The sequence below is a fragment of the Dreissena polymorpha genome, chromosome 1 (genome assembly GCF_020536995.1).
Source record: "Dreissena polymorpha isolate Duluth1 chromosome 1, UMN_Dpol_1.0, whole genome shotgun sequence".
Classification (NCBI taxonomy): domain Eukaryota; kingdom Metazoa; phylum Mollusca; class Bivalvia; order Myida; family Dreissenidae; genus Dreissena; species Dreissena polymorpha.
The window spans coordinates 157,310,211-157,322,268 of record NC_068355.1 but is presented as its reverse complement, the minus strand read 5'-3'; the positions used below and the strand labels follow the sequence as shown (position 1 = coordinate 157,322,268).

The 12,058-nt window shown below is 35.1% G+C and overlaps 1 protein-coding gene across 4 annotated transcripts in view; it reads right to left on the bottom strand.

Moving 5' to 3' along the window:
- Positions 1-5,353: 5,353 nt before the first annotated feature.
- LOC127857599 (voltage-dependent calcium channel subunit alpha-2/delta-2-like) overlaps positions 5,354-12,058 on the bottom strand; it is a 126,890-nt gene continuing 120,185 nt past the window's right edge. For all 4 annotated transcript variants that reach the window (XM_052394080.1, XM_052394086.1, XM_052394094.1 and 1 more), the window contains 2 exons: positions 10,047-10,120; positions 5,354-6,744 (listed from right to left, as the gene is read on the bottom strand). In XM_052394080.1, the coding sequence (XP_052250040.1) occupies positions 6,649-6,744; positions 10,047-10,120 (170 nt within the window). In that variant the 3' untranslated portion in view covers positions 5,354-6,648. The remainder of the gene's footprint in view (positions 6,745-10,046; positions 10,121-12,058) is intronic.

Below are 12,058 nucleotides of genomic sequence, written 5' to 3'. Positions count from 1 at the left end.
AATTAATGCACATGGTGCCAATTAAAGTAAAATCAGATGTGTTTGCTTTGTGCAATCACCTTTTGTTATTTGTTTGTTGTCTGTCGTGAGAAGTCATTATTTATCCTGTGAACACTCTATAGAGGCCTTTTATTCCCAACCCTCATGATGCTTTAGTCAGAAAATTGTTTCCAATGATATTTCGGCCAAGTTTGAAACTTTTCAACTCAAGTCAAAAACTAGGTCACTCAGTCAAATTAAAAAAAAGGTTGTGAATACTCAAGAAGTAATATTTTTTGTCAAATCTTGAATTTTGCTCAGAACATTATATTTTGTGCTAATGATATCTTGGCCTAGTTCGAAAATGGTTCTGGTCCTTTGAAAACCATGGCTACCACTGACCTTGGCAGTTTTCTTTCAATGGGTACAGTGAATTCATTTGAGCATGTGTATTTTTTGTCCAATTTTTATGAAACTTGCCCCAAACCTTTGTTCTAATATTATCTCTGCCGAGTATGAAAATGGTTCCGGTCCATTTAAGATCATAGCCACCAAGGGCAGGGACTTTTTTCCTTATACGGCTAAAGTGAAACTTTGTGAATAACACAGAAGTTTTTGTGTGTCCAATCTTGTATTGAAACATTAATATAACTCTAGAAGTCTTATTTTGTGTCTGATATTATTGAAACTTGTTCATCACATTTGTTCTAATTATATCCCGGTTGCATTTTCCTGAAATGGCTGTAATGAAACCTTGTGAACACTTTAAAAGTAACATTTTTTTGCCAAATCCTTATAAAACTGTATCAAAACATGTGTTCAAATGATATCTCAGAAGATTCAAAAATGTTTCCGGGTAGAAGTAAGTTGAAAAGCCATATTTATTTATCAAACATCAAAAAAGCAGCTTACAACAGTTTAATTTATTCAATGCTCAGGTGAGCGACCTATAGCCTTTGGCCCTTGTATTTTGTCATTTTATTTTCAATTAACATCTCAATTTAATAAAATGATCAAAATCATAACACAATTGTAGAAATATTTTTCAAATCTTATTGGTTGTATTTTTTGTGATAGTACTTTCTGTTGTATTAGGTATTTCATTGTTTTGTTCCTGTTTTCAACATCAGTCATTGCCTACTCAAATAGGATTGTATTTACTGTAAATGAGTTGTTAGCTGAAGTAAGAATAATAAATCTGAAGTTTTTTTTATTAAAAGAAATCATATTTTAAGATAAAAGTATGTCATGTATTTCAGATTTTTGGATGTTAACTTTTATACATTGTAACCTTAATATTACACAAATTATTTGGATATACCCAGTATTGATGAATTTATGTTGTTATGGATTACAGTTAGGCTTGTTTTGTTTTATCTTTTTTTGCCACTACTAAATATGAGACTTAGAGGAGCCTTTTCACGTTTTTGTTAATGGACACAATTGAAAAAATGTTTCAGATTCGCAAATTTGTGTTCTAGTTATATTTGCAAGAAACAGTAATACTGAACATTTACCATGCTCTAAAATATCCATTATATTCATATTTAGACGATTAAAAAACTCTGAATATCATGAAGCGATGCAAACACGAAAAGATTGAATAATTTGATATATCTAGTTTTATCAGTGTTTTTTTCTATGTAGTTTCATTGAACCTTGGACGAGTTTGTTGGTTCCTTTTATATTGTTTTTTTGATAATTGTTAAGTAACAAGTTAATGGGATTGTGTTTTGTTTTAATCCAAGAATATTTGTTTCTTTTATGAAATGACAAAATAAAATTGTTATTGCCAATCCAACAAAATAACCAACAATGGAAGCTAAAAATAAAAACATATTTCCAGTCTGTGTTCTATTTTGTTATCTCTTTAGAGTTTTTGCACCCATAATATGATGAAAGGTCTCTCAATCTACAAGACACTGTATCTACAAATGTTATTTAAGTATGTTTCATAAACACGAAAACTACATGCCTGTCTAACATTTCATTTATTTTAATATTTGAGTATTAATATGAGTATCAACCTCCTCCAAGTGTTACCTTGATCTTCTTGATCTTTGACAAGGGGAGCATTTGTAGGGACATGTTGTATACAGTATATTTGTGGTAAGATATTATAAAATGTACCTTTGACTCCTCACTGATCTGGCTCTTTTAGCCAGTAGTCTGACATGTGACACTCTGTCTTCAAATTGTGAACATTGGTTTATTCTAGTTTTGGTGACCCACCTTATGTTGTGTAGTTTTAACATTGCTGTAAAAGTGATAGTTACGATACACACAAGCTGTTGTATTGCCACCTTTGACCTCTAACCTTGGTTTATGACCTGTGAGCTTTCCTGATGGGTCCAATGCCTGACTGATCCTTCTCCCTTCAAGTCTCCTCCACATTGTGAACATTTGTGGTAATTTATTTTTAATTTGCATGATCAATTATGAAGTTACAGTCTAAACAAGAGTGGATACATGCAGAACTCCAGATAAGATGCGTATCTGCGTATTTATGCATTGAAAAATAAAATAAAAAACAATTCCAGTACGTAACATTACGCAATACAAATCTTGGTACGTATTTTTTATCGATTAAAGTGCCTAATCAGTTTAACCAATAATCCAGTTGAGTGTTTAGTGTAAGTTAAACTTTAAATCAAAAGTAAGTCAATCAAAAGAATCTTATTATCAAAATGGCGGCCTATCTTGTTCTTATTTGGGAAAAGGGACGTTTCAAGCGAACAGCGGCTCCTGCAGGAAGTAACTGTTTATTACAATAGGGGGGTATGCCAACGGTGATAAATCTTATGATGCTTAAAAAAAAATTAAAAATAATTTTAAGCGATCTCATTGTTGAAGTAGTTTATAGTTAACTTACATAGACCTCAGGCAGTGTGACTTGTCAATTGTACAAGCAGTGCCATAACTTAGTTTAATTGCAAAATGACGTTCGTGTACTATATGAATACTTTATGCAAGAAAGACCCAAGACAGAAATACAACACATGTTAGTTGAATATTTTAAAGAAAGTCAGTTCATATCATCATTTTAAAATTTATTGTGTTTGCATTTATTAATACCGGTAATATTTTTTCTATGGAAATGGTAAATGCCCCTAAATATTCCTAAATACCCTTTATGGCAGAAATAAAGGAGTTAAATACCCTTTAACAATAATATCAGGGGGTAAAATACCCTTTAGACTAAATCCTTATCTGGAGCTCTGGATACACAGACACACACATAAACTCCAACATTTACTGCTTTATTGAGCTTGCCACATGGGTGCTCAACAAATAGGTACTTTCATATATATGGTTTCTGTAGAAAAAATACTTGCTACAGAATAAAGGTTTTCTTCAAGAAACTATGCATACGAAGAAAAAAAAGGAAAGAACAACAACACTAAAATAACAATGGAAAACAAATTTATTTATAAAAGGGTCACTTTAGGACAATCACAACTAGCTATCATAAACTGCACACTAAACAAGAGCTGTCAGAGGATCAGAGGACAGCGCGCTCGACTATTCGAGTGCTTGACAGTATAATGTAAGCGATCATGGAGAGGGGGGGGGGGGGGGGGGGTATAATATGGGTGTGTGGTCATTTAATAGATGATCCTTCAAAAATAAGGAAAACAAATTTATTTTTATTTTTTTTTGGGGGGGGGGGGGGGGGGAGGGGGATTCTGGGATGAGGTATGGGGGATGGTTTGGGTGGAGTGCATTGTGGTATGTCAGGATGGCAGGTAAGTGTTGTTCTGTCAAAGTATGAATCAAATGTGATCATAAATAAAGAAGTTATGGCAATTTAAGCAAAATGTTCAATTATCTAAGTATAAAAGGGGCCATAATTCTGTCAAAATGCTTGATACAGTTGTCTGCTCTTGTATTTAGATTGGGATCATGTTGGTAAAGAAGTATGCAAAATATGAAAGCAATATGTCAAAGGACAAAAGAAATATTTGGGGTAGTACGCAAACTTTGACATAGATTTATCAATAATATGCATATTTTAAGTATAAAAGAGGCCATAATTCTGTCAAAATGCTTGATACAGTTGTCTGCTCTTGTTTATAGATTGGGGTCATGTTGGTAAAGAAGTATGCAAAATATAAAAGCAATATGTCAAAGGACATAGGATATATTTGGGTAGTACGCAAACTTTAACATTTGCACGCTAACGGGAACGCCCACACCGGGGCGAGTAGGATAGCTCCACTATATTTATTTCATATATAATAGTCAAGCTAAAAATGTGATAAAAGATATCAATAGTCATACAAAAAACACTGGCGATCTATAAACACACCAAATTTCTTCAACCATGCTTAAGTACTTTTTAAGAAGGATATTAGTTATTAATTAATTCTATAGCAACAATAATTTTTGTCAAAAACAACCTAAAAGGTGTGCATATTCTGAAGAAATGCATTCTGAAGCAAATCTTACCAAATCATTCATACCAAATTTACATGTAAATGCATACATCTCCAAAAATAACATGTGTTAACAGGAACGCATATACGTCAAAGTTAAATCACAATCTAATAACAAAAGTTATAATAATGAAAAAAACTAAACATTTATACACTGTACTTTTAAATCACATCCTACAAATAAATATTGCACAGCAAAAAACAAAATCTGGAAAATGTACTATAAGCCCACCTCTGGGAGAACTGATGACTGCATGTGTATACCCAGTCCACAAAGGACTGATGACTGCATGTGTATACCCAGTCCACAAAGGACTGATGACTGCATGTGTATACGCAGTCCACAAAGGACTGATGAATGAATGTGTATACGCAGTCCACAAAGGACTGATGAATGAATGTGTATACGCAGTCCACAAAGGACTGATGAATGAATGTGTATACGCAGTCCACAAAGGACTGATGAATGAATGTGTATACGCAGTCCACAAAGGACTGATGAATGAATGTGTATACGCAGTCCACAAAGGCTAATCAGGGACAACACTTTCTGCTTTTATGGAAGTTTTAGTTTATAGGAAGTCTTCTAAAATGAAAAATCAGTCTAGGTGGAAAAGTGTTGTCCCAGGTTAGCCTATGTGCAATACAGACTGCACACACTAATCATGAACTATACTAGTGTTGTCCCAGGTTAGCCTATGTGCAATACAGACTGCACACACTAATCATGAACTATACTAGTGTTGTCCCAGGTTAGCCTATGTGCAATACAGACTGCACACACTAATCATGAACTATACTAGTGTTGTCCCAGGTTAGCCTATGTGCAATACAGACTGCACACACTAATCATGAACTATACTAGTGTTGTCCCAGGTTAGCCTATGTGCAATACAGACTGCACACACTAATCATGAACTATACTAGTGTTGTCCCAGGTTAGCCTATGTGCAATACAGACTGCACAAGCTAATTAGGAAGTAAACTTAGGGCATGTGCATTAAGAAGGATACATTACAAAGCAAAGACACAATATCATAAATAGAAACTTATTTCATAATTATCTAACAGGGCAAACACACTTAAAGTAAAATGGGTGGTCAAATTTGAACAAAATAATGTTTTAAGTGCTTTCATAACTGTGATTTAGGGCTTCTGTTAACAGACTGCTCACTATATCAGCTGGTCTGTGGGAAAACAGGGTTTAATGCCTGTGTGTTAAGTGTGGTCCAGAATAAGCTAACCTGGGATAACAACTTCAGCCTAGACTGGATTTTTATTTTAAATGAGATTTCCTTTTAAATTAATCATTCTTTAAAAACTGAAAGTAATGTAACAGATAAGACTGTGCACACAGCACAGGCTTACCTTGGGGGACACTTTACACACATTCATTAAACCTGGTTTTCCATGAGTGCGGTTCATTTCTAAAATACCAGTAAGCAGACAGGGTACCAAATATGTCTCAGTGTGCAGTGAATAACTGGGAACCACAGAACAACGTAACAAAAACTATAGTGTTGGGAACCACAGAACAACGTAACAAAAACTATAGTGTGGGGAACCACAGAACAACGTAACAAAAACTATAGTGCTAAACAAACTATACATGAAGTAGGTATCACAACTAAAGCATTCAGTTGACAGACTAGACAAAACGTAAGACAATGTAATGGATTAAAGAAATAAACTAAATTACAGAAATTCTCTCCATCACAAAGACTGTGTATACCCTACAATTTAAAATAAATGGAGAAAAAGAAAACATGGCACAACAACTGGAATAAATAATTCTTCATAATGTTTTGTACATGATAAAACCCACGTTCACTAAAAGCTAATTGTATTGCTAACACATATATTCTATAATATAAAAATAGTAAGTAATTTATTAAATATGTGCTTGTTCTCTTTACATATTCAGAAATACGAAAGGAATGTTTTTAAGTAATTCCCACCTTGTAATAAATATTTTCAAAAACTATATCTTTACATTTTGAAGAGTCAAATGTATTTTTCTCAAATCTTGATTTCACTTTTCCTCAGAAAAAAATTAACATAAAAGCACATTTCAAAACCATTCCACTGCAAGATCAAATAAACTGTGATAACCGGGTACGCTGTAACACTGAATTATTCAAACATCATTCTAGAAATTGAATTTTCTTTCAACACACTGTTAGACTGGATTCTCTCTCTGTTGCCAAGCTGTTGCCAATGAGTGAGGTCAAGGTCATCGGGTGACCAGTAGGAGTGTTGCCGTGGTTACCAGCATGGTGAGGAAGGACAGTGGGTGGGTTTGGGAGCCCCTGCACTTGGAGTCATCCTCCTGAAACATGACACAGTAGAAAACATGTGCATGACCTTGACCCTTTACCACTCAGATACAAACATCGACACATGTGTAGTCCCTTAACAATCATACTTAATTTGAGACCTTTCTTACTAGATTCAAGTTTTAAAGGATTAATTTCCAACCCTAAGATACTGATGAGCAGCAAACAGCATAAAACCTGAACATACTGCTAGAAACTTGCAGGCTGTTCAGGGATTATGCTGATTGCATATAGCCATTTTTACTTTGCTTCTGAGCAATAAAGAGTCATTTCGGTCAAAACAGATTTGTTGGATTTCAGTGTATTTTTAAGAACTCTGACACAACTACCAGACGTCTGTGCATACACCATAAGATTGAGCTCACTTCTTCACTGCTTTCACACAAATTTAATAGTTAACAAGAGTTCCGCGGTCGGAGATGACCGCATTGAAGCCGGATTTTTGATTTAAATGACAGGAAAGTACCTTTCGTGTTTTTGTCAATGCAATACTTAAATTACTGAAATATTGTTCAAAGGTCAAAATGAAATGTAAGTACTTTTCAAGGCATGAGCAAACCTTGTGTTATGTTTTGAATGCATGCATATACATGAACAACAATAACATTTAAGGTCACAAATATGAACTTGAATTGACAATTAGGAAAGTTTGATCTCAATTTTTTTATTTTTTAACATTTTTACATTCAAGGTCACGGTGACCTTGACCTTAAAATGACCAGTGGTCATCTACTAGTTCTGGCCAACCTTCATATCAAGTTTGAAGACTCTAGGTCTAAGCATACCAAAGTATTAACAACTTTAACATATTTACATCCAAGGTCACAGTGACCTCGACCTTCAAATGAATGACCTTGAAATGACCAGTGGTCATCTAAGTGTGCTTGCAAACCTTTACGTCAAGTTTGAGATTCTAGGTCCAAGCATACCAAAGTTATAACAATTTTAACATTTTAACATTGAAGGTCACAGTGACCTTGACCTTCAAATGAATGACATTGAAATGAGCAGTGGTGATCTTCTAGTACTGGCCAACCTTTATGTCAAGTTTGAAGACTCTAGGTACAAGCATACCAAAGTTATAACATGGAATAAGAACTTTAACATTTTTACCTACCAAAGTTATAAGAACTTTAACATTTTTACATTCAAGGTCACAGTGACCTTGACCTTAGAATGAATGACCTTGAAATGACCAGTGGTCATCTAAGTGTGCTTGCAAACCTTCATGTCAAGTTTGAAGACTCTATGTCCAAGCATACCAAAGTTATAACAATTTTAACATTTTAACATTTAAGGTCACAGTGACCTTGACCTTCAAATGAATGACATTGAAATGACCAGTGGTCATCTTCTAGTACTGGCCAATCTTTATTTCAAGTTTGAAGACTCTAGGTACAAGCATACCAAAGTTATAACATGAAATAAGAACTTTAACATTTTTACATTCAAGGTCACAGTGACCTTGACCTTCAAATGAATGACCTTGAAATGTCCAGTGGTTACTTACTAGTTCTGGCCAACCTTCATGTCAAGTTTCAAGACTCTAGGTCCAAGCATACCAAAGTTATAACAACTTTAACATTTTTACATTCAAGGTCACAGTGACCTTGACCTTCAAATGAATGACCTTGAAATGACCAGTGGTTACTAACTAGTTATGGCCAACCTTCATGTCAAGTTTCAAGACTCTAGGTCCAAGCATACCAAAGTTATAACAACTTTAACATTTTTTATATTGAAGGTCACAGTGACCTTGACCTTCAAATGAATGACCTTGAAATGACCAGTGGTCATCTGTTAATCCTGGCCAACCTTCATGTCAAGTTTGAAGACTCTAGGTCCAAGCATACCAAAGTTATACCATGAAATAAGAACTTTAACATTTTCGAGCACGCCGCCCGCCCGCCCCCCCCGCCCCCCCGCCCGCCCGCCCGACAACATCAATCTATAAGCCGAGATTTTTTCGAAAAAAATCCGGCTAATGAAAATTATGTGTTCGATGGGCACAAGAAAGTGTTTTTGTTACAAAAATAATTTTAAAATTATTATTGTGACAAATTTAAATTTAAAGTCTAAGAATAAACAAGGGCTGTTTGTAAAACATGCATGCCCCCCATATGGGCTGTCAGTTGTAGTGGCAGCCATTGTGTAAATACGTTTTTTGGCACTGTGACCTTGACCTTTGACCTAGTGACCTGAAAATCAATAGGGGTAATCTGCGAGTCATGATCAATGTACCTATGAAGTTTCATCCTAGGCGTAAGCTTTCTTGTGGTATCATCCGGAAACCATTTTACTGTGTCAAGTCACTGTGACCTTTGACCTAGTGACCTGAAAGTCAATAGGGGTCATCTGCCAGTCATGATAAATGTACCTATGAAGTTTCATGATCCTAGGTGTAAGCGTTGTTGAGTTATCATCCGGAAACCATTTTCTTAGTTGAGTCACTGTGACCTCAACCTTTGACCTAGTGACCTGAAAATCAATAGGGGTCATCTGCGAGTCATGATCAATGTACCAATGAAGTTTCATGATCCTAGGCATAAGCGTTCTTGAGTTATCATCCGGAAACCATTTTACTATTTCGGGTCACCGTGACCTTGACCTTTGACCTAGTAACCTCAAAATGAATAGGGGTTATCTGCGAGTCATGATCAATGTACCTATGAAGTTTCATGATCCTAGGCCTAAGCGTTCTTGAGTTATCATCCGGAAACCATCTGGTGGACATACGGACCGACATGAGCAAAACAATATACCCCCTCTTCTTCGAAGGGGGGCATAAAAATATTCTTTAAATTGGAATATACCAGAAAAGCTATTCTTTTTAGGCAAACTTGGCATTAACCAATTCCAGCTCCATCATTCTTCATGGAGACATTTTTTAATGACATAATCACCAGTGGCAGTCTGTATATATATATATACCCTGTTTGAATTGTTCTTGGTTCTAAGCCATTTTTTTAATTCCAATTGGTTAGTGAATACAGACCCATATCATATGAATATGATGTGCTATAATTATGTTAACCATTTACCCTTTAGATATGTATTTTGACACATTTGTAGTCTCTTAAAAAGTCAAATTTAATTAAAGGCCTTTCTTACTAGATTCAAGTTGTAAAGGCTTCAGTTCCAACCCTTTGATACAGATGAGCAGCAAACAGCACAAAACCTGAACAGACTGAGTTACTTGCAGGCTTTTTTGGGTTGATGCTGTTTGCACATTGCCATTTTCACTTTGCTTCTAAGTTAGAAAAGGGTTAAATGAGAGAAGCCCCTCTGTACATACCAGTGTGTGGTTGTCATAGCAATGACTGGTCTTTCTTCTATATCTTGGCTTCAACTCACAGAAATGCTCATCACCTGAAATACCGGCCCAAATGCATAACAAGGATAGAATAAGTAATAAGTAAATTCATAATAAATAAGTTTCATTTATTTCGCTAAAAAAGTAACCTCTTTCTGTTTAGCCCACACCAAATTTGTGTGAGTACAAAAAGTACATTTAATTGTGTGTAGACAAGAATATCTTACCAATTAGGTTTCCTAAGACAAAATCTTAAATTCAGAACTAAAACTCCTTAACAACTAGAATCTCTGTTTGCCAATGTGTTTTGCTTGATAGCTCATTTTCAAGAGGAAGTGAAGGAAGATGTTTAGTGATATAGTGGATAGAGAATCATGTCATAAGCAAAAACTGTGCAAGTATGAAATTGCTGTAGAAATGTTATTGGTGATTGAAACAAGATGGTCTGAAGGCCAAAAGTGGCTGACCTGGGATACTGTGCAGCTCAAGATATCATAAGAACAAAATGTTCTGACCAAGTTTCATGAAGAGTAAACTATAAATGTAACTTTAAGAGAGCTAACAAAATTTAACTATAGCCATACAAGAATAAATTCCCCGCCCCTTGGCGGCCATATTTTTCAACAGACAGGAACCATTTTCGAACACATCCAAGATATCATTAAAACAAATGTCATGACCAAGTTTCATTAAGATTGGACTAAAAATGTGACTTTGATAGTGTTAACAAGTTTTTTCTATAGTCATATAAGGACAAATGCCCTGCCTCCTGGCCACCAAGTTTTTAACCAGCAGCAACCATTTTCCAACTCCTCCAAGATATCATTGGGACAAATCTTCTGACCAAGTTTCATGAAGATCTCTAATAAATGTGGCCTCCAGATTGTTAACAAGATTTGACTATAGCCATATAAGGAAAAATGCAGCCCCTCCCCCCCTCCCCGGCCATGTTTTCAAGCAACTGAAACCATTTTTAAAAAGGTCAAAGATATAATTGGGACAAATCTTCTGACCAAGTTTCATGATGATCAGACAATTAATGTTGCCTCTAGAGTGTTAACAAGGTTTTATTATACCTATACAAGGAAAAATGTATTCGACACTCAAAAAAGCATTTTTTCAGGATACAAAGGGCCATAACTCCTTTATAATCCAATGGTGTACAATGCCATTTGGTGTGCATCATCCTCTTATCCATATATACTCAAACCAAGTTTCAATGAAATCCGCCAAAGCACTTCCAAGATATGGCTCCGGACACAAAAAAGTGTTTTTATAAGATACAAAGGGCCATAACTCTGTTATTAACAGATGGTGTACAATGCCATTAGGCGTGCATCATCCTCTTATCCATATATATACTCATACCAAGTTTCATTGAAATCTGCCAAAGCACTTCCAAGATATGGCTCCGAACACAAAAGTGCCGGACGGACAGAAGGACGGAAGGAGAGACAACAACAAAACAATATCCCTCCGCCTATGGCGGGGGATAATTACTATTGGGGATACCAGTTATGCATGACAAACTGAAAACAAGAGATATGTTTGTCAGAAACACAATGCACCGCTTTGAAATAAAATTTATATTTATCATTTGGCAGGTATAGGTATCTCCCTTTAAAGCTTATTATTACTTTCCTTGGATTTTGTCCAATCCAACCCGGGGTTTTATCAAAGAGATCATAGCCAGAGTTCATCATGTATCTATGGACATAAGTCCACAGGTATCTAATGAACCCTACCATTCACAAACTAGTACAGGAAAGAAATGATAATTATATCATAAAAAAAAACTTTTACAAATCAATCATTTGAGTTATAAATAATAATAAAAAAATAATCTGTACAGTAACTGTGAAAAGAACTTGAGTTCTTGGTAAGGAAATATATAATCTGAGATTTATAATTATATAAATTACTCCCCTTGAAAATAATTGTCTCTAACAAATCTCTATTTTTAGTAGCAAATAATTAAAAGCAACTACCGTTAC